The 23997-nt window shown below is 39.6% G+C and overlaps 1 protein-coding gene across 1 annotated transcript in view; it reads left to right on the plus strand.

Annotated features, from left to right (window-relative positions):
- syt7b (synaptotagmin VIIb) overlaps positions 1-22809 on the plus strand; it is a 99315-nt gene extending 76506 nt beyond the window's left edge. Inside the window, exons 7-12 of the mRNA XM_029428511.1 lie at positions 11516-11639; positions 15839-16106; positions 16235-16404; positions 16713-16827; positions 17021-17220; positions 18966-22809. Of these exons, the coding sequence (XP_029284371.1) occupies positions 11516-11639; positions 15839-16106; positions 16235-16404; positions 16713-16827; positions 17021-17220; positions 18966-19070 (982 nt within the window). The 3' untranslated portion in view covers positions 19071-22809. The remainder of the gene's footprint in view (positions 1-11515; positions 11640-15838; positions 16107-16234; positions 16405-16712; positions 16828-17020; positions 17221-18965) is intronic.
- The last annotated feature ends 1188 nt before the right edge of the window (positions 22810-23997 follow it).

Consider the following 23997-nt stretch of genomic DNA (forward strand, 5'->3'; position numbering starts at 1 on the left):
GTAAACAAGCGAAACCCGATTGCTTTTAGATATTTAGACATTTATAATTAAAGCTGCAGCAACTGTTTTTCTTTAGCTACTCTGGGGCAGCAGAACAAGACGTAAACACAACACTGACGTTATTGTAAACATGTTAGCAAAACGTTGCCTATTTGAACAACCACCAGACACATACAACTAGCATTAGCATTCATTTAAGTCAAATGATTATTCTCTTTCGTAGCTCTGTTTTCATCTCCACCAACCCCATGAGAAACATATGTGGGTATTTAGGTGCTAAATGTCGTCTTCCTTCACTAGTTACTAACTTTGTCTGTCTGCCGTTTGGCACTTGACATGCAGTCTGCAGTGGGTTTCGCTGAAAACAGCTGCCTGCTGCCTGCTGTAAACAAGGTTGATGAAGGCTCCGTTGTTTAAAAAAAAATATGATTATGCAGCTTTAATGTGTTTTAAGAATTCACTCAGTAGTCACTAATCTTCATTACAGCTATCAGGGAACTTGTATTCAGGAATGATAATTATCTCATAAAACACTGCACTTGTTTCCCTTGTTCAAAGGAAAACAGCTTACATAAGTGAAGAGATGTATGACTTGTCTATTGGTATTACGAATTAAGTGGGGATATGCAGGCAGATACTGTAGCATGTCCACTCAGACGATGAGAAATGCTCATCAAAGCTCTCTACATAGCACTGAGATATGATCTATTTTTACCGCCTGTAACTCATTTAAAACCTGAAACTAAATACTTGTTGAAGAACTTGTTTTCGTCAGCTGAACTCACGTGCAGAGAGGTGATCGTGATATGACAGTAAAATCATCCCTGAACAGATTTACGGAGTTCATTATCACCAGTGTTTTGTGTTGTGTGAAAAGTTTATTGTTAATCTGGGATTTTGGGATGCAGAAACATCCGAAGATGTTGCCTACAAAAGCTTCTTTATTACGTCTTCGAGATAAAATCCCTTAAAACACCAACGAGCTGTGATCACAGTTAATTATATTATGATCGTCGAAGGACATATTTTGTTTCTCGCTGATCTGTAATCTACAAAGCCTGTGTTTTTTTCCCCTCTGCGATAAGTCAAAGGTCCTCTAATCTCTTATGTGGAGTTTCTTGTTATGTAAGTCAGTTTGGGTCACCGTAGTAGGCCGGCCGAAGCCCGGCGGTGGACTGGACATAATCACCCACCTGCAGATAACTATGATGGAAGCTCTGAAGCTGTTTGTGTTATTATCATTTCAGAAAGTTGCAGTTGCATGGCAGAGCTGCATCTTAATGAGCTTCAGATTCACCACACACAGAGGCGCAACCGGGAAATAAATATGAATGAACCCAGAAGAGATTACTTGCCGCGGACAATCTCCACTCTGAGTTTGTAAAAGCTGTAAAATACAAACCCGCTTTCAACGGTTTCTGAAATGGAGCATATGAAAGTGTGCTTCCATTCATATACAAACTAAGAATACATTGTTGACCACACAGACTGTTAATGATGGGATGTTCAGATATGAGATTGTATACCACTTTGAATGAGGTCTAGAAGAATAGTGTAGTTTTTTCTTGCTTTCACACTTGATAATCATGTCCTTCTAATTCCCTGAGATATTTGTTACATTTTCAACCCTGCTGAAAGGTCTGGTGTGGTATAGGACAGAGAAGGCTTTCAGTGTGGTTCACCATAACCTTTTAAATGAGAAACATGCACCATTGTTACCACAAAAACACACACTTGAGAAGCTGGAAGCTCTTGTGGGGAAGAAAGAGACAAAGCTCAGAGACATCGTCTTTGGGAAAATGTCCCAAGAAATAACAGGGGAATAAGTTTTCAAGGTCTAAACAGTCGGAATGAAAAGTAAGCTTTACAAACAGGTGTGTGTATAGAGAGAATAAATGATCAGTAAAAATCTGAAAAATAAGATCGGAAATTTCTCAAACTTCCTTTCAAGCAGAGAAAACTGTCAGACATTTTCTCTGCATCACATGTTTGATGATGCTGTTGTTTATTTATACCCTATACTTGTTTCCTCTTTGGAAATATATCTCTTGTTGATGTTTTTTTCTTGTTGATCCTAGGTATTTACTCAAATAAATATGGACGACATTTGAATAGCTTATTTTTGAAATTGTTACCCAAAACAGGAACATTTTTAGTAGATTGTAAAAACTTAAAGATCAACCGTACGCTGCATTTGATGGGTCGATGTCCTCAGTGGGAATCAGGGTTCTTATCTTGGCAGCGGTAACGTCATACTGCACTCGCTGAGTTGCACAACGGCAGACTGTACAGTATTAATCAAGCAGGTAGTTGTTGCCACCCGTTATCAACTGGCATATCTGACTCTTTCAATTGTGTGTCTGAGCCAGCAATCACAGTGAGTCAAGCATCCTAATGACTCTCCAGGCCGACCATTGGTCCCCATGGCAGCCTCTGGAGCCAGCAGTGGCCCGGGAGAAAAGATGATTGGAAAGAAAAAGCGATGTAGGTCAGCACAAACGAGGCATCTTTTTAAAAAACCTGTCAGATCTAAGTCTGGAGCTCATTCACCATTTCCCTGGTTGCTGCTTGTGGCTACGAGCAGGGAGCTGATGTAAGAGAGCCCATGAAAGGAGAATAAGGGGGACGTCACAGCGAAGGTGACAGTGAGTGGTGGAAGAAAAAGAAAAAGCTGTGTTCTTGAAGTAATTTAGCACATTTTATTGACTTTTGTCTCTAATGTTGAACAGGATATGACATCACCGGGTTATTTATGTATGGAGCGTGATTTACAAAAACAGCAACTCCCCTGTGAATAAATCTCAATAATGAGGCAGCAGAAGTCTATTCAAAGAGCATCAAGCCTGTCGAGCACTGTAGATGGCTCCATTAGTTGTATTAGCCTACGTGTTGAGGGGGGCGGTGGCCGGGTGATTTGTCCCTGTTGGTGGGGAGCGCTGAGTGGGCTGACATTGGAGCCGGGGCCCCATCCATCATATGATGTGGGACCTATATTGTGTTTCATGGTCTCCTCAGGCTAGTGTATGATCAGCAGGACCCAGATACAGTAATGTTTATGGAGACACTTCCTATCCAGGCCCTGCTGGTAACCCTCATCCCTCATGTTCTCACCTGTCCATCCACTCTCCCTCCCTTGCCCTCTGCTTCTCATTCCTCTCCCCATCCCCTCATCAATTTCCTCTCCACCCTGAGAAATAAGACGTTGTCTTCTCATCTCTCCTTCATTCCGTCTCCACCTTTGGCCTCTCTCAATCTCACCTCCACGCTCTATTTAAGTGCATCTATTAAACCTTTTTTTCTCATTTTGCACATTTATGTCAGTTTGTTTTCCTCTCTTTTCTTCTTTTTTATTCCACTATCTCTTTATTCACCTAATCCACCCTTTCCTGAGGGTGTTGACTGGAGTTGTGATGGGATGATGTCACAGTACGCTCCTCTGTCAGCGTAGATGACTGTCAGCTTGGCCAGACTGATAAATCTGGGGGGCAGTTTTCATGCATTGGTGTACAGTATATCTGCTCACTCGCCCATGAGCTTTCTGTAACATCCCTTTATCACCATTAAATGTCTGTACTAAAATAATATGTAGATACCTGACACAGTTTTATACTCACCTAAGCTCTATTTCTTGGTTTTAATTTATCTAAATGATAAAAAACAATATTATTTAATATTGTTTTCCCACATGAAGACAGCTATGAAAATAAATGCAATAATTATTTGTGCCTTTATAACATAACATATCCTAAGGCACCTTATCTTAATTATATTTGCATGACTTCTAGAGAATGATAGCTGAAACTGATAGAGGGTAAAATACCAAGGAAAATAACTTTTTCAAATGAACTCTCTGAGCCATTTTATATTAGACACCTAGTTCTTCTTGTTGTGATCTGTATTTAGTTAGCTAGTGCACAGTGGACTTAACAAAAATATTATTAAAAAGGATCAATGAAATTCATACGCACTAGTGCGAAGTTAAGACAGTGTTTCAGTTGTATTTGGTCAGAGTGGATGAGGGGTGCTCAAAGCACAGGACTTTGATACTGGAGACAAATTTATAGTCAGACTTCAGATGGATCTAAATTCATCTGTTGCACAAAGCAGTCTATTTCTTGACTGTCTTAAGTAGGACTACTTTGCTATAAATTCTGGGTAGATCAAGACTCTGTACAAACTTTAAAAACATGGCTTACCGAACAACCCACGTCAAACTGGTTGGCTATGTTCACTCCAGCAAAAAAGATTTGACTTCTGGAAGAATTCAACCTTTACAAGAACATTTTACTATGAAATTTCAGTCGAAATAAAAATGTCCATTATCATAAAATCTGCAGAGCTGAGATGCTGTGGCTTCCTACTGTGGCAAGGCTCATTACTAGTGCTAACTCGTCGCCTTCACTGCTTTATATTTACGAGTTACTGTGGCCTCTAAAAACTTTGTCCCTCCTCATTACTCGCTCCACAACATTGTTAACAAACCACAAATTATGGGTCATGTTGTCCTCTTATTTTCTCATTTGGTGCCACTGGGCAGCAGGTGTCACTGATTAATGACTCATTAATGATTAATTGTAAAACTGTGTAACACACTCCTTTAAGAGCAAAATGAAGGCGGGCTACAGTCACTACAGATCAGTCTATAATCAGTTTGTTAAACCAGCCCCTGGGAGTCCTGTGTGTAGTTGTGTTCAGGCAACAAACACCAGAGTTATGGTTAGGGAAACATTGTGGTTTCAGTTTAATGTTAACTCATTGTCAAGTCATTGTTGATTTTTTGCATTAAAACAAGACCACGGACTAATCCTTTCCCTAAACTTAACCAAATGCAGTGAGTGCCTCAACACAACCATCAAAGGTTGTATCGTGCATCAGCTGCTTTGAGTGGATATTGTCAGAAAACAGATGAAACACATTGTCAGCAAACATTCAACAGATTCCTTCAGTATCAACATTTTGAGACTGATTTTTAACAATTCCTCTTTATGCTGATTAAAAAATGTAACGCAGGCAGCACTGCGTTTATTTGCTCTTGTAAATGAGTGTATACAAACAGAATTCCTAAGAGACAGGGTTGTCTCGTTTCACAGTGCAAACAGGTCAAGATGTTCAAATAATAAAAGAAATTCCTTCTTCCTCATTTCTTTAACATTGTGGTTGTCTGCCAGAAGCTGACGTTAATTGACTAAAGCCGCTTTACTAAGTACTTTTACCGATTTTAATCACCGGGTCTGTTTGTTTTGGAGAGGAGGAGACCTCTTTGAATAATTTGCCTTCTGGTAAAAAACCTTGTGAACGATAAACAATGAAGGAATCCTAATGATCCCATGCTTCTTCACAACACTACCAAACTCCATCTTTTGTTATTGTTTTGGTTGAGAGTCCCGTGGTAGCAGAAAATAACATATTGTGTGTTTAAAGAGAAACATAAGTACACGTAAGCACATTTATGTAGTGAAGTGCTTCAAATGGATCATTTGAGACAAATTCTGCTGAATGTTCTCACACCCCTGTTCTCATTTGATGTAGTTTTTATTCCAATTAGTTCTTAAGACCTCGGACATGTTATATTTAGAAAATAAAAACTTCCTGCTTCATAAAGTGTTCATACAGATAGTAAGGTGCCATCGTTAAGCAAACAGATGGCATTGATGGGCGTGCACATCAGACATCCCGTTAGTATTTCTGTCGCAAAGATTTTGTTATGACACGTGTGTGAAAACACTGATTCAAATGATTGTTGTCCAGTGAATGTGGACTTCACATCGCTTGTCCTGCTCTGAATCTTCTGTGAGGACGTTGTCTCTTGCTCATGCTGCCAACATCTGCTTCAATATTCTAAACCAGTCGTTTCTCCTGTAATTACTTGCACGATATACCTTTATCATCCCTGGGTGAATGGAGCATGTTCTTTTCATTTCCAGTCTTTCTTAATCAATGTTAAACAGACTTTGAAACAGACAATATGTATGTGACATAAGAGGAGATAAGGTGTCTCTGGGATATAACAACCTGCTTTGTCCAATTACACAGAAAATGGATTACAACTCCCAGATTGAGGCCATGAGGTCAAAGATCAGGGTTTAGAGCTTCGATGGGTCTGATCGAAGTGGTCGTTCTCCAGGGACATCGCCCTCGACCTCTAGGAGGGTTGCACGTGTGTTTGCTGGTTTATTTCGTTTTATGGACTTGCTGGTAGTTCATTTGCCTTGTTGAAAAAGTGACGTGAGATACAGCTTGTTTCCGTCTGATGACCCAGGCTGTTATTAGGAGGGGAAGAAGGTCGCTCCATAATTGCTCATTTCTGTCACTGCCTGTTGTTTTGAGTATCATGGCTGGAGGCTGTACTGCACTTTTCTTTGGGCATTTATGAATCAGCCATTTTCAAGATAAGCTCACACATAGCCAGGGGGGTGTGCTGTGGTGTTTTCGCAGGGTCACGGGGTTGGAGAAGTGTAGGTATGAGGGAAGAGTGTGTTCCAGAAGTGTTTCAAAGGCTTTCTAAATGTGTGGTCCCTTTGCCCTGTGGGCCTTTAGCTATTTTCAATATGTACCCCTCTCTGTGGAACTTCCTTGGATTTTCACTGCCCTCTTTTGAAGGCTCCTGTTACCATGGTTACTGCAACCCCTGTGTAAAATACATGATGGTAGTGAGTACAACCTTAAGTGGGAGCACACATTTCAGTAGTCATGGTTACAACAACCTCTAAAGAATGAATTATGTAAGGGGTGTTTTAGACGAGATAGTCACTCACGGATATTTTCCCTTCTGTTGGGGAAAACTCCAAAGTTCACCACCGTGGCACGGTACATGTGCAATCATTTTTACTTTTAATAATTGCAAAAATGTTGACTTTATGTCTAGCTCTGCACTGAAATAAAATACCCACTGAGGATAATCCAATTGTTGTTTTAGTGAGAATTAATTGCACCTTAGCGTTGTTCCACAGCATGTCATAGTTTTCCTTTATATCTCTCGGCACAAAAATCTAATTTGAGGATGTTATGTATGTTTGAGACATTATTCAGCACCAGTGCTCTGCTGCAGCCTGCGTGTGTGTTCAGGTGTGTGTATATTTGACAGTGAGTAAATATATATATTTCCACGCATGGATGAACTCACCTCACAACCACACCCAATTGGTGCACGTCCCGCAGGCCATAGCCGGGTAAACAGTCTTGATTCGAGGCCACTATGTGCAGCAGCAGGCAGGTCTTTATTTGCCTTTCATGTCACCATACGCTAATCTGTGTTGACTATGGGAAGCAGAAACCACTCCTCTAATAAAAAATCTTCTAGGAATGCAGGGAGATGATGAAACAAGTGTGTTATTATCTTGATTTATCGCTATTACGTTAATGTGTCTCTGTACCAAAAAACTAATTCAGGAATCAAAAGAGCACATCACTGGTTACAAAATAAATGTTTTCATCATTCTGACTGCTGACACATTTTGGGACTTCCTATTTGTAAATAACACATCATGAAAACAACAAGTAAATAATTGAACTTGTGCACTGCAAGAGGATCTTCAATGCAGCAGAAACAAAATAAAATGTTTTAATTAAATCAAGAAACCGCTGTCCTATTTTCTTTAGCATCAATGCAGGAGAAGTGCACCTATTCCTTCTTATGAAATCATTACCTCTCTTAAAATATACACATTGCTATAAATTGGACGTATTCTCATTACTACAAATAATTTGGTTTAATTTGGCTGCTTCATATTTGTGGTTTTATCTTTTGTCAGTTAAACTTATGAGTCGACACTAATTAAATGTACACATGTTGTAAAGGGAACGCAGCCTCGCAGTTAATGATGCTTTGGTTTTTCGTTGATAAATTAGGTCATCAACCTGAAGTGAGGATGGTGCTTTGCTTTGATTTGCTTCATGTTACTTTAATAAAACCCTCTCTCCAGCTTTCATTTTCTATTTTCTTCAGAACTTGGTTAATTGCCAAGTTCTGACGTATAATCTCCCCCCTTGTCCTGTGTTTGCCCAATGAGCTCCTAATGTTGTGTATCAAGTTAGATGGAAAAGAAATATTTATAATATCTGGTCTTTTTCGCCAAACATTTATTTTTATACTGGTGCAACCGACAGTCTACTTTACGCTGCATCAAATCTATATAAATATTACAAAAACAGTAATATTTCCTGGTTGCTTCAGTGCTCCCTTATACTGGAGTATACAGAGCGGTGACATGTGTTACTGTTAGGAAAAAAACCCTGCATGATATATGTAAGTCTGTATTAACTACAACAGCTTTATATGCACTGTGTTGAAGTATTGCATGTGCTCTGCATGGCTGAGATGATTTATAGTCAAATATTCACAGTAGAATAAAATGGAGAAAAGTCCCGTCTGTGTTTATGTAAGGTAGATTGTTAAGATTCATGTGTTCTCCGTCTTGTGTGTTGGGTTTTGAATAAGGAGGGTTCAGTCGGCTGTCATTGAGCCAACCCCTCCTACCAGTAAGCATTTATAGACTCTTTGGGTAGAGACCCAGCTGACAGGCATATATTATGTGCCCTATCGTCAAAGTGGGGAATGCCTTTAAAGGCTCGTATAGCGGAGCTCCAACTGAACTGTTCAGAGACGGTGATGGAGGCTTACATTCAAAACAAGTTGTCCTCATCTTAACAGCTTTTTACACATTACATTTTTAAAGTGGTTGCTGTTGTACAATGCAATCCACCTGGAAGATAAACAACCAATCAGGCATAAGCATTGTGAAATATAATAATGTGACTTTTACATTTTCATCCACTAACAGTGCTGCTGAGAAAAATTACACTTCAACAGTTTTCAAACCAAAAATCCATTCAAGTCTTTAATTTCCATCCAGAAAAGTAAATCCCTCTGAGATTCTCTCAGTAAAAGAACATTTGGAAGAATCCAAACCTGTCTATTCCTGTGTTCCTATGTTCCTACCTTATTTGTTCCTCTCTAAACGTAGCTGGGCATTGCTTTTCAACCAAATGATCACAGCCCCATTTCCCAAAGCATTGTAAAATGATCTCAGTCCCTTAGATCTCGTTTCTGCAAAAAAAACTGAATCATCATAATTAAATGTACAGATGCACGCTATACTAAACATAAAACCGATAACAAACTTGATTCATTTTTTTATGTTGGATCTTGCTGTGCTGCTTTTTAGAATGTATCTAAACAGTTCTGGCAAGCTTTACAAGTTTACACGTTTTTTAATGACGGGGCTAAAATAAACAGTTCGTATGATCATGGGCCAGTCAGTGAGTCTGTGGCACAGCGTGACTGCCATGTGATATGTAATTATTTTAAGGTAACACTTGTTCCCTGATGTGTTGGGGATGAGATTAGAAGCTGTAATGAGATATTTTTAGCTTTCTTTCAGAGAAATAAGGAAGTCGTGTTTCAGATGTCTTAATCAGCTGATACATAAAATAGCTAGCTGATTTTGGCTCTGAAACAGAAAACATTACAATTAAATCTGCGATGCATTGTTGGCGCTCTGACACGCAGATCACAGGAAATAAAATCAGAGTGACAAATCAGTTTTTTCCTCCTCACTCTGCTTTTACTTGTCTCTTTGCCGTACAAACCCTGTCCATCTCTCACCTTTCCTTCTTCTATTTTTCTTGCCAATGAAATGTGTCAGTTTGCTTCCTGTCCTCTGCTCCTGACTCTGTATCCAAACCAAACCTGCAGGGTTTTTTTCAGGTTTATATCCGTTTTCCCTTTCTTACTTCGATTTCTCTTTCAGCTTGTGTGTGTTATTGTGTGTATTATTGTGTGTGTTATTGTGTGTGTTTCGCAATCATTTGAGTCCGTAACCTCACTTTGTTCATTCTATTAATCCTCCGAATCTTAACAAAGACAAATCCTCTCCTTCACTTTTTCTCAACCTCTGTGCACAGATTAGTCTTCAAATGTATCTTTCCCTCTCAGATCATAATCCCCACAATACCTTCTTCTAATCTCACTTCTGCTTTTACCTGTTTTTACAGCTCACCTGCTCCCTCGCTCACTATCTCTGACTCTGTTTTTTCTCTCTGGGTCGTCTCTCTCACAGGGATAAGTGCTCATTAGTCTTATATGTCAATACGCCTAGACTGGTATCAGGTCTTTGTATTTTTCATGTTTAGCAAATTGTTACATAATGAGTCCGGAGCCATTTTTAACGTTTACATATTTTCTATATTCTTCAAGGATTATCTGTCAAGATATATTATTGTTAATTTCTTAAGGTCTTGTTCTGTAAATTGGGTTTTGGTTTAAGGCCTGTGTGTTAAGTGACAGGTGGTAATGGAGAAAGTTTCACATTGGTGTATTTTTTGTTTTAATTATGCTCAAATACAGCAAAAATACTGTTGCAGTCCAGAGCAGTGAGGCTCACCACAACCTCAGTTGCTTGAGAGACATACACTACAACGCTAGAAGTGTGTGGACACATTACACTCATACTAACAATTTGACCCAAAACCAATAATGCATAGTTAGCCATTATTGGAAAATATGACTATTCCCTTTCTTACCAAGAGTAAGATCAGCACATTGATACTACTTCCATGTTTGTACAGTAAATTCAAATCTTGGCACCACGTTAGAGTAGCTTAGCATAAAGACTGGACACGGAGGGGTAACACCACTGCACTGCCAGGAGACCCAGTCACTTATCTCCTGGTCAAGAAACCCTATTAAAACCACAATGTGTCATTTGTACACTTTTTTGTCACGGTGGGGAAAAGGTGAGGACCCAAACACTTTTAACAAAAAGACTTTATTCCAGGAAAGCTTACAAAATTGCAAAGTAACAAATAAAACCTAAAATAGAGACCAGAGGGTGAGCCGAGGTAGCCACGAGGGGAAAACACCATGTGACATGAATGACGACCGGACAAGGTACACTGGGACAGACAGGGATATATCCACACAACCACTAAACAATGGAACGAGACACAGCTGGAAGAGAAAGGCAAATACACAGGTGGAAACTAATTAACAATCACAAAGTGAGGGAAAACACAGAGACCGGAAGTACAACTAGACATGACTCAAGGGGGAGTGAACACTTCAAAATAAAACAGGATATAGAAAATCACAATCATGACATTTTTGGCTTTGTTCAAATTGAACATTCGGGACATTGAGCTTTAGAGGTCCTGGTAGGCAAATTGTGTTACCAGTGTACAAAGACTGGCAAGCTATTTCCCCCTGTTTTCAGTCTTTAAAGTAAGCGAAGCTCACCGACCGCTGGCTTTAGCTACACATTTAGCCTACATACGTCCCATGACATCCTCCTTTCAAGGCTTCTATAACATTTTGGAACCAGGTTGCTCACATTCAGAGTTAGACAATAAAGTGTTGGATGGGATTGAGGTCAAGTTCTTCCATACCAGACTTTGGAAAAACATTTCTTTATGAGCCCATCTTTGTTCACAGATTAAATGTCATTTTGAAACAGAAACCCTCCCTAAATATGAGCATGTGTATGTGAATATGGGTGTGTGTTTGTGTCCCTTTTAACAGGACTCCGGGTAACAAACCAGGCAGCAGCCCCAGAGGTCAGACCCCAGACGAGACCGGACGCCGCCACGATGCTAACTCCTCTGTTTCTGACTTGGCCAATTCCGTCACCAGTGACATGCTCATGGTAACACAAAACAGCAACACGGTATATCTGAAGACACATTTTATTGATACAACGCTTACATATCTGAGGTCTGTCTGTTTTCTGCACTGCTGAACTCATCTCTATATTAAGAGGAGGACTGCTGTCAAGCAAAGCCTTTTAAATCATAATAAATGAGAAGTCTAAGAGGCTTGACTGGTGCTTCCAGATCATCTTTCCTTATCTAAGATGAAAGTTACATGCATGCCTTGAAACAAGAAAGTGGGTGATGAATGAAGGGGTTAAACAAAATAATGTAAGAAACTCAAAATATGCCCATAACGTACTAATATGTAATCACCATCATGATTTATTTTCATAAGTGATAGAAAAGCTACACAAATACATTTTTATTAACCAGAATTATTCTTTTAAGTCATGTGGTGTTTACATGTATCTGTGTTTCTGATGTGTCTACCACCTACTGTAAATAAAACACAGTGTTCTGGAGAAGAAAGTGAAAAGAAGAACGCCTACAAACTTCAGTTCAATTGAGCGACGTCCTATGAGAAGTATTTCCTCTTCACAAGTCTTTCATTACTCGAAAAGTACAGTCTTCATCCCACTCAGCTCACCCACCTGTAGAGCATCAAAGTTAGTTTTTGTCATACAGTATCTCAACTAACTGAAACATACAGTAATCATCACCCTGGAGTGAGACACTGCGAGCGCCTCTTCCAGCGAGGTTCGGTAATTAGCTGTGAAAGAACATGCCGTGCTGTGGGTGCAGCGAGAATATGGCAGAGATGGGTACGAGCAATGTGTAATTATGTGGGTCTCATGGTGTGTCTGAGGAATTCACAGTGGTAGCGCTTAATGATAATACTCATTCTGGGCAGTTTTGCCAAAGGCGTCTATATATTACACAACCCTCCTTTCATGCTGAAAATACCCATCCTGCACTTTTGAGCCACTTGTGCTGTTGTAGAAAAAGCAGTGGCGGTATATACGGACTATGTTTCATAGTGCATACTGAGAAAAAAGGCTGCAGAGCAATGGCATTGAACGTCAGAGTGTTCATATGTATATATATATATATATATATATATATATATATATATATATATATACTTATAAAAATAATCTCTCTCCAACCCTCTCAAGCATCTCAGGATAGAGGATGGGGGAGGATGGGTGGGGGTCCTGTCAGCATCACATGGTTCTTATCAGGATGTACTCTGACACTGCTTTCATTTTTTGAGATGCTCACAGAGCCAGTGATAGTGTGGTGTGAAGGTGTCTTTGCCTGTGTGTCAACGCACATCCGCACATTTGCAGAGGTTTATATGTGCTTTAGAGCTGGAGATGTTTTTTTTCTTACATTTTCTTACAGAATACAAACTGTAAATCTTTAGAAATTGATCGCAGATATAAACGTTTATTTTTAGAAAAAGGCTAAATTATTTCCTAAAGCAGCGCAGCGGCACTGTAGCTTTTAACAAATATTACTCAAACAATAGTTGATGCATTTCTTAGGGGCTATTTTTATAATATTTACCAAACCAGGACGGTGTATGTGGGATTGACTCAAAATAAACCACAGTGCTTATATTGTAATGGAGGAACATGTTTTATAGTTTTTGGACAACAATGAGGGTCAATGACACTGAGTAATAAGCTACAGTAGGCGTTATCAACACTACATTATTTGTTAGTAGAATCAATTCATTGTTGTTTTTTGTATGTCAATGAATTTCTTAATAACAAAAATATATAATATCACCAGATTTTTCCTTGGCTGTGTTTTGAGATCTGAGGGAATTTGCATCTACTCCACGTGGGATGTTTGAATTTCTGAAAGAGAAATTAGAGAAGAGAATTTAAGAATCTAATGAGAATGGAGGACTCTAGGAAAAAGAGAGAGAGCGCCCAACACAAAAAAATGTAGAAAAGCAATTTAGGCCAGCTGTTGGGTGGAGGACTGCATAATGAAAAGTGATCATATTCAGCATGGAGAATGAGGCTGAGCAGCACCATCAGAAATATGTAGGAGAATACAGAATTGGATATTACATTTGTGGAACTGCTCCTTGAGTAATGCCTCTAGCTCTTCCCCCATCAGATAGAACTTTTTTAACTGGATTTCTCTCACTCCCTCCAGGCCACGCCACCATCAGTCAGAGGGTCTGTCTACCAACAGATAATCTGCCTCTCATCTCCACACAGCAATGGACTATTCCTGGCTTTATCGCAAAGCAAACAGCAGCCATGTGACATAATATTATTATTGTTTGCCAGTGAGGAGCTGAGTTTTTAATGTTGAAGTGCAGAATTAGCGCCACCTGTGGATTGGAGTCCAATATTCTTATTTAGTTTTGGAATTGTTTCTGTGTTGGATGTGGCTGTAAATATAGCCAAGTTTGCATTTATCATTGTACTACATTATGTATACACTTATATAAAGTGTCAGTTGATTAATTGAATCCTACCTTCATGAAGTTATAACCATTCATGTTGACAGTTTTAGAGGTGTTGATGGTTGAGCTTGACAGTTCATTCTCGACCATGAAAAACAGCAGTAGACAAAACAATCTCAACTCAAGGTCCGCCTACTTGTGTTGTTCTGGAGCTTTCAACGGTATCACGTGGTCTTCATCAAGAAATTCAGTTTGCTCATGTTTATATCAAGCTTTAGATATTCAAGCTTTCCATAATATTCTGAGGACCTCTAGCTCTGCATCCAAAATCACTCCCTCATGCACTACACCCTATTATATAATAGACACTCAGGGGCGAATTCACAAAAGAACTGTGTGGCTTTTGCGGCCGCTAAACCTGGGCAAAAAGAAAAAGAAAAAAAACACTGTAATTCTCAAATGCACCCCTAACTGCGCTGCCAGGCAAATAGTGTCCTGCGATCTTGTGCTATTTGCACATATTTAAATGAGACAATATGCATACATTTGGCTCAAAATTGGTCCCTTTCTAAGCAAATGAGTCTCATTACAGAAACAGGCCCTTTCTGATCAGTGCTAATAGCCACACACAGTTCGAGTGAATTATTAGCGTCTTCAGAGAGTTGGTGGTAACTGAGGTACATTTATGAGGGGTGTCACGCCCAGACTTTTCAGTGATTATGGCAGCAGTCATTGTTGCAGACGAAGGCATCGTCATGCTCCGCTCAAACTAATTTATTTTGGGATGCAGTGACAGGATGCAATGACAGATGTGTTGTGAAAAGCACATGAATAAAGCTCCCCTATATGTCATTCTTGATAATACATAGCAAGAAAAAAATGAACACAAATAAGGTTATTATATAGAATAAACAAAGTATTTATTCCCTCTACCTCAATGAAAAAAGTGTTTGCGATGTACTATCATCATCACAAAACCTTTTGTGAATCGGATCGCATTCATTCTTTGTGAATTCTCCCCGCAGTAGTTTACTCTATAATGAGCAGTACACAGACATTTCAGACACTTATGAATCATTTTGCTTCATCACTGACGGATGTGTTGATGCTCGACTGTAATATATCATGTGCATAAGAGGCACTACGTTGAACTGTGGGATTTTAGAAAGTAGTGTAAGTCCCGTGGATTTGACAATACTTTTTATGTGCTCATTTTGGGGGCTGCAGTTGGTGATGCTGTTGATTATGTAGTGTTAGACTGAGAGGCGTTTTTAATATTTTGTCCATGTCATTGTCATGGGTGAGTGATGGTCTAGTAGTACAGCTTCCAAATACAACACCAGGTTGTGAGTTCAATACCAGGGCTGTCTCCATTGTGACCCTGAGCAAGGCGCCTGAGTTGCTCCAGGGAGACTGTCCCTGTAGTTAGTTCACTGTAAGTCGCTCTGGATAAGAGCGTCTGATAAATGACTTGTAATGTAATGTCATTTAGCTGGAACAAGGAAGGTAATCAATGAACTGGCGACTGGAGAGTGTTTCTCATCTGGTTGACTTCATGACAAAATAATAATTGTCTTTTTAAGAGCAAACTTATCTAAAGTGAAATGTAATATTGGTTTTAGCTTATAGTGTATCTCAGACATGTTCCTTGAATCCTTTTCTCGTCTAAAGATGTAGGCGCTCCTGAACATTTTATTTATATCTTGTAATATCTAGTTTCAAACTGAACCAGTAAATACTGCCTCCATTACAATGTAGCTACCACATAGAGTTGAATAAAAAGATAACATCACATTAATCTCCTCTTCCTCCTGTGTCTCGTAGTTGTCTCCAGGTTCGGAGGAAGATGACCACGAGGGTCCAGTGTGTGAGAAACTGGGTCGTGTTCAGTTCAGCGTTGGATACAGTTTTCAGGATTCCACCCTGACTGTCAAAATACTCAAGGGACAGGATTTGCCTGCTAAGGACTTCTCCGGCACCTCTGACCCGTTTGTCAAACTCTACCTGCTGCCAGACAAGAAGCACAAACTGGAGACCAAAGTCAAGAGGAAGAATCTGAACCCTCACTGGAATGAGACCTTCCTGTTTGAAGGTTCAATGGAGGAAGCTTTCCTAATACATACATAATACATGAAATAACAATGTATACAGCTCATGCAGGCACTCTCAGGCTGTTTCTTTTCTATGTGCATCACTGTGTCTTATTGTGTTGTTCCTCAGGGTTCCCCTATGACAAGGTGGTCCAGAGGACTCTATACCTGCAGGTTCTGGACTACGACCGCTTCAGCAGGAACGACCCCATAGGAGAGGTGTCCATCCCCCTCAACAAACTGGACCTGGCCAACATGCAGACTTTCTGGAAGGAACTCACACCATGTAGCGATGGCAGCGTGAGTAAGAAGGAAAAGGGGGGAGGGAGGGAAGGAAGAAGGAAGAGGGAGGAGGGGAGAGAGAGGATGGGACAGAATGTAACGGGTGATGTCATTCCCGGCTGCCGTGATGCTCTCTGGGGAAATGTGGCAGCGAGCTGAGGGGAGAAGAGGAAGAAGGGAATATGGAGAGGCTGACAGGTAGACGGAGGCAACACAGTCAGCCAGAGGAAGAAACTGAAATACACATTAAGCAACAGAAAGGAGAACAATGTGAAAAGAGGATGAAAAAGTAAATAATTTGCTGTTGTTGTGTGCGATTTCTCCAGGGGAGTCGAGGGGATCTGCTGGTGTCTCTGTGCTACAACCCCACAGCCAACACCATTACTGTGAGCATCATCAAAGCCCGCAACCTCAAAGCCATGGACATTGGAGGCACTTCTGGTATAAATGCTCCTTCATCTCCAGAGTCCTTTTATTGTTGCCCTTAAACATCATGCTGCTTCACAATGAAAATGAAAAAATGTAGTTTTTTGTTTACTAGAGAAAATCCCTGATAGCACATACACTAGCATTACATTCCATAATGGTAAACAGGAATGAGATTAAACACGCTGGCACATTTCCCTCTCCTCAGACCCCTATGTAAAAGTCTGGTTGATGCACAAGGACAAGCGTGTGGAGAAGAAGAAGACGGTGGTAATGAAGCGCTGTCTGAACCCGGTTTTCAACGAGTCCTTCCCCTTTGACGTGCCTGCCCACGTGCTGAGGGAGACCACCATAATTATCACCGTCATGGACAAGGACAGGCTCAGTCGCAACGATGTCATTGGAAAGGTATCTCCTTCTTCTTCTTCTTCTTCTTCTTCTTCTTCTTCTTCTTCTTCTTCGTCTTCTTCTTCTTCTTCTTCTTCTTCTTCTTCTTCTTCTTCTTCTTCTTCTTCTTCTCTTTCTGTAGTTTCCTGACTCTGTGACAGACCATCAGCAGCTGATCACTGTGCCAATCTCTACTGACCCCTGCTGGAACACGCAGAGTCATATTCTGCATTATAAATTAATAAATGAAAACACTTAATTTTGAGTGTGAACCAGTTGTTTTTATTTAGAATTACACTAAAAGCAAATAGGCATGACATACTGGCAAATGCAGGTGCGTGCTCTTATATGTAAATACAGCCACACCTTAAAATGTACATTTTCAATTTTCACTAGACGTACAAGGTGTGTCCAAATATCTTGAATATATCTAGAATATGCTTTTTGATGTTGATATAGAGCACATTATTATTGGTTATTTGTTGTCTGAACTTTTCAGTTGTGATTCATCTGCAAAAGATCTGATTGCCTAAATATTTCTCAGAATGTTTCTTGAAAAGAAACAGTGTAAAGTGATGCTAATTACTTTGAGTTTAGATAGTTGCTTACTTATAACTTATTTGCTTATTTGCTTTCCGGAAGAATTTCTTTGAAAGAACTGCTCCATTTCAACAAACAAATAGTAATTAATTATTCATTTATTTTTGGAAACTCAATCCTTCATAAATGTTCAACTGTATGGTTGCCTGTACACAAAGTCACATGTTTGCATATTCACCTGGCCGCTGTTCACTGACACTGAAAGAGTTTAGGCTATGTTAGCTCAACAATTAATTGGAAGTGTATCAATTTAACACTCAGTTTTAACTATAATTATTGTTGAATTACATTGTTCCTTACAGAAAACGTCTTGGGAAAGTATTAGGAATTCACACACCCGTCAAACAAAGTATTGCCTTAGTTTCTGGCCACTTTTCCAATATTTTATCCTCATCAATTGTATCCCCTTACTGATTCACATATCATAACTCAACTCAAGCAACGCATCAGTCCCAATTCCTTGTGCATACTGACTGACTTGCTTACTTCACACCTAATACTCACATCTCTATAGTATAAAGTATAGATGTATACTGGAGAATAGAGCTCTAACACAATATATGCATGTATTATTTCGGTATAAAATATTGGAAAGACCCCAAAGCTCAAATCAAGTCTTTATTCCTTCAGACTCTAATAATAATCGTTGAGCTGTATCCTGCATGGATGAGCTACTATGCTTTCTGTCATTCATACAAATCTCCAGTAATTGCCATCCTAACCACATATATTATCTGCCCACACACAGGCGTAATGATATGTTGCTTATTTTAACCACACTCATAAATAACTTGAAACTGGTCGGAGGACAATGAAAACTTAAACAGTTTATTTCCTGTGACATGTACGGATCAGGAGTTTCTTCCTACATGAGAATTACTTAAAGACTCAGGGTTTGATCTTCATTAGCGTCAGCATTAGCCTTTCTCAGAGTATTTCAGCTACTGAAATCTCTTCCTCTAATGGCTGTTTTCTGCCCTGGATTTGAATTAAATTCCGATTAGAGCGGCAGGCTTAGTGGTGAAAGCTGGTCTAGACTTAAGACTCACAGTGAGTTTTTTTTACTTAAGACTTCCTTTTTTTTGGGGGGGGGAAAGGCTCTTTACAAATAACATCAATCTCTGTGTGACATTACTTGGGTTACATTGACTCTCTCTTTCTCACAGATTTATCTTTCATGGAAGAGCGGCCCTGCAGAGGTAAAACACTGGAAAGACATGATGGGTCGTCCTCGTAATCCCGTGGCCCAGTGGCATGCTCTCAAGGCCTGAGGGACCCAGCAACCAACCTGCCTACAGTGTTTTTCCCCTCAGAATTCAGCATCAGCCTCTCAGCCCCTGCCTGCCCCTCTGCACATATCCCCCTACTCCCTAACTGCAGTCTCAAGCTGCAGACAATGTGTGTCATCTCTTTGTTCTCAGGCCTCTTTGATATCCTCCGCCCTCAACCCTCGTGACACCATCCTTAAATTTCACCCTCGTCAAATTTTGATTCCCACCTGACCCCCGTCTCATCTCTTCGTCTGATCTTAAAAACATCTTTGATGTCTTTACTCACTTCCTCCTTGTGACCTATTTCTTTCCTCCACCTTGTCACCTATTCCCAGTGTTTAACATCGGAGCAGTACCTCTTGCCACCCATGAATACAGACTACCAACCAAAAATCATCAAACTGATATTCCAACCATTTTATGTGGTGGCAAGACGGGCTGCGTTCAAACCATTTACCACCTACATCTGATGTTGCAGTGAGGAATCTTTCACTCTGCTCCTCGCCTCTTCTTTCAAGTCCTTTTCTGTTACTGTCATCATTCCTCCATACAATTAAAACGCCTGAAGAATCAGGAAAACCGACACAGGCAATGGAAGAGTGATGGGCTGTATTTAAAATGGAATTGGACTCTTATCACTCAGTTGGTGTTTGATCTTTTTCACTTTTCACTCTTTTTCTGGCACCACTGTAATAATTCTCTCTTGGCTGGAACCCTTCGTTGTGTGTGCGTGCTGTGGGTGATGTGCTGTAACCCCAAATGAAGTTTGTCAACAAAAAAAAAAAGGATATGAACATTTACCGCTGGTCCAATAAGGCAAGTGTCAAAAAAAAATGTTTCTTTTTTTTGGAAAAGAAATCCCGATGGACAGAAAAAAAGAGTCAAGTGATTAATGTTGTGTTTTCTTTTTTGGTATTCAAAAGAACTTAGAGAATCAACCTGTTCTTCCAGACACAGAAAATAAGCAAAAAGCCAGCTTCCTTAAGTGTGGAAGTGTGGAATTGTGGAATTGTGGGTGTGTGTGTGTGTGTGTGTGTGTGTGTGTGTGTGTGTGTGTGTGTGTGTGTGTGTGTGTGTGTGTGTGTGTGTGTTTTTTTACTCCTCTCACCTGTGAAGGAGTGTGAAGGAGTATTTTAAACTGTTTAGACTTAAACAGCTAAATTATGATAAGACTAAGACATTGTTGAAAACAGCCCTTGATAATGATAATTAAAATAAGGTATTGTTAAAATTTGTGGTGTTAAAGGTAGCTGAAGGTGTGGGGAGGTCACTGAGGTTAAAGGGCCAGTCCGCCCAAATCACAGACACACGCATAGTATTTTCTAACATACCCCTTTCTAGCAATATATATGTTGTGGATTTGATCCCCTGAAATCACTGCTGCCATCCCGGAGAGATGAATAGGATTTCATTATGATGCTCACTGCATTTGTAATGGCTTTGAAAAATGAATCAACAGCAGTTTGTTTCCCAGAAACAATGTTCTGGTTAATCTGATAATCTACAAACCCTCAGTGAATGGTTTTCACTGGGACTGAAAGAAATCAGTGGAAATTGCTATATTAATTATTTGAGCAAAACAAAAACAAATGTGCCTCCATCACATTTCGGTGGTGGGAGAGCTCTCAGTGACACCACGGAAACGGAAACTTCCTGCATGACTTGATATCACGAGGGGTACGTGGGCAAAGCATGTTCTTGTTGTCATGACGAAACAATCTTAACTCAAGGTCCCCTTACTAGCTTTTTACTTATGTTTTTTCAACCACATCTCACAGTTTTCCTCAGCAGACGGAGTTTGCTCAGTTGAATCCAGATCACCTGGTGGTAAACGGACTCAACGGCCCACTTGCGCACCAAACCAAAGACATCAGTGGCAGCGCCTAAACACCCTGAGGAAGACCAAATGAAAATAAGTGGAAACAAGGGTCGCACAGCACCGCCTCACAAGTGGTGAGTTTTGATGCGGCACCACTTTGGGATATTTCCGCCTTCCAAAAGATGCAGTCAAAAGGAAAGGCTAGAAAGTGGATCTTTAGTTTAGAGGGTTTTTACACTACACTCATATTGTGTGATTTGGATAAACTGACAATTTATGAAAGCAGGCAGTAAATCCACTTATTATGGTTATAGACTGTTTTGTGTTAAGAAATCTGATTAAATAAATAAAAGTGCACTATCCCTATCAAGCCATGTTACTATCTGTCTATCAAATGCATTAATCTGTGCATCAAACCTGGAATAGGCATTTTACAGAGCACTATGAGTCCAAGGACGGTCTTCCAGGTGTTTGCTTCACTGCCCGAGTGTGACCTCCCCCACGTCCCATATAGACATTCATGAAATACATGAGTAATAATATTTAGGGGGAAAAGTCTTTTTACATTCCACTGTTCGTTTTTGTCTACTGGATGTGAGTATGTGTGTGAGTGTCAAATATTTGAACTTTAGTTTGTGTGATTGTATTTACTGTGAGTCCCTCTGTGTATATATCTGCACTGAGTTCTATTTTGCCAGTTTAATACAGAACGTTGTTTGCCGTTTTTATTCTGTATAAAACAATCCAGATGTAAAAAGAAATGTGTTTTTTTTTATTTATTTATTTATTTTTTTAAGTTGTCACTTCTTTAAGAATCACTGCACTGGTTGATGATGATGCTGGAACAAACCTCTCTTCATAGCAGGGTTTTTTTCCTCGTGTGGTTTTTAAGAACGCTTGGTTTGATATGGAGGCAAATCTGTTGTACATGAGCGGAGAGTGAAGGTCAACGGAACAAATGGTCACAAACAAGCTTTGCAACAGATAGATGGAAACCTGCTTTCTTTTACCATCATAGGTCATTTTTAGTTCAGACATAAGCAGCTACTAACATTTTGTCCCATCTGTCCTTCCGATCTGATTCACCAAGACCAAAAAAAATGAAAGGTGGCACCTTAACATCACAGCTGACGTTCCCCCAAAACACCCCCGTCGTGCACACATGCTTACTGGCACAAAGTGTTCTGTGTGTGCCTTATAAACCCTGCCAAGCCTTTGCTCTTCACCATATGTGCTCCCCCTCTCCAAGTGTCAGGGAAAGGGGGGAGGAAAAAAAGGTGAGACAGGAGATAATAATCACCTCTTTGCATCACTGTTAGCTACGTCTCAGGTCAGAGCAGAGCATCGGAGCATCCCAAAATAACCAGGAACAGTCACCTGTCTGTTCTGACGGCCCTGTGTGTGAAACAAGGCATTATTTCAGTGCTGCTGACAAAGTATTACATTCCAAAGGTTTAGTGAAAGTCACTTTAATCAATGCAACTTAAATATTGGTTAAATAACCGTCAGGTTTTGGTATATTTTAGTTTAAGGAAATCGAGCTAGATCTTGTCTGTCTATACTCTTCACTGGCCAAATACCATAAACTGGTAAATTTAACTGGACAGGCTCGCATTTCTGATTTAGGGCATTCTCTTGGGGGACTGCTTGAGACAAAGAGAGGTTAACCAGCAACATTTTAATTTATATACTGTACAAATGATTGTGAAGTGTCCTGTTTGAAAAGAAATGAAAAAAATCATCAGTATTTACTGGGGTTGTGGATATCTGTCTGTCCTTGGTATCACTCAGCCCCCTCTTTCACTCCCTTTTCTCTTTGTAGTTACACATCCGTGGGGTGCACAATGTTAAATATCAATCATTTATTTTTTTGAAATCTGTACAGTGTATATAAAAATATAAATGTGTATATAAAACAAAGATACTTCTGGTATTGTTATGAATTTTTCCAAAGCTTGTTTTTTCACACTGATGCGTCAATGTGTAAGCAGCATTATTTATTATTTATTGTTGTAGCTTGAGGTGCAGCTAGTTTGAACTATTTTATATTATGTTTTAATATATAGATATTTAGTTTTTAGGTATTTTACTCCAGTGGTTCTAAACCTGGGAGTCAGGCCCCGTCCAAAAATACACAAAATAAATCTGAAGGGTTGTGAGATGATTAATCAGATGGCAACAACACTTTATGTGTAAAATGATCATTTTTCACACTAAATTCAACATTTAAGAACAGGATAACCACTAACTCATTATAAACTATATGTATTTTAGCCACTGAAACAATTATAACCAAGGGGTCTCAACTAGACAATGCTTTTTCCAAAGAGTCAATATCCAAAAAGGTTGGCAACCTGTGGTTTAATTTCCAACAATACATGATATTGTATAAGCTTATGTTGTTTTTATATACAATCCTAAATCCTAAAGTAACAAGTAACTAGGAGCTGTCACGTAAATCTAGTGGAGAAAAAGGTTCAGTATTTCCCTCTGAAATGTAGAGCAGTAGAAGTATAACATGGAAATACTCAAGTAAAGTAAAACTGTACAAGAGTAAATTTAAGTTTCTTAGTTACATTCCACTTTTTCAAGTATCTCAAATTGCCCCCCCAAAAAATGCTAAATCCCAAACCGTGAAGATGTGAGCGTAAACTGAGACATTAAGTGCCGTTTTCATCTAAAAAAACGCATTTCACAGAGACGTGCTGCTAACTCACTCTCAGTCCAAGTTCAGTCTGATTTTGGCTGTTGATATCATCAACTTCATTTGTAGAAGTTTAATTGCAAATACATGGACCAACTGATGAAGCCAGCTATTACACACACTGTTGCAAATACACATTTCCTCTGTATTTCCCCCTCTGTTCTCGCGTGGGCCTGGATTTTAAGGGTAATTAACATGGATCTTTGAAATTGGTGCTGATCTCTAGAATTAAGGAAATTACTGCTCTGCCTCCTACACGCTACGTTTGATTGCAACTTCCACACAAGATAACATCCAACAGAAAAACTGTGCGTGTTTGTTTGTGTGATGTCGAGAAGGGGTGTATGTTTAATTTATCAGCTTATCTAACACCTCCATCCTCAAAGTTAAACCTGGCAGTAGTA

This window comes from Cottoperca gobio, chromosome 3, assembly GCF_900634415.1.
Source record: "Cottoperca gobio chromosome 3, fCotGob3.1, whole genome shotgun sequence".
NCBI classification, from domain to species: domain Eukaryota; kingdom Metazoa; phylum Chordata; class Actinopteri; order Perciformes; family Bovichtidae; genus Cottoperca; species Cottoperca gobio.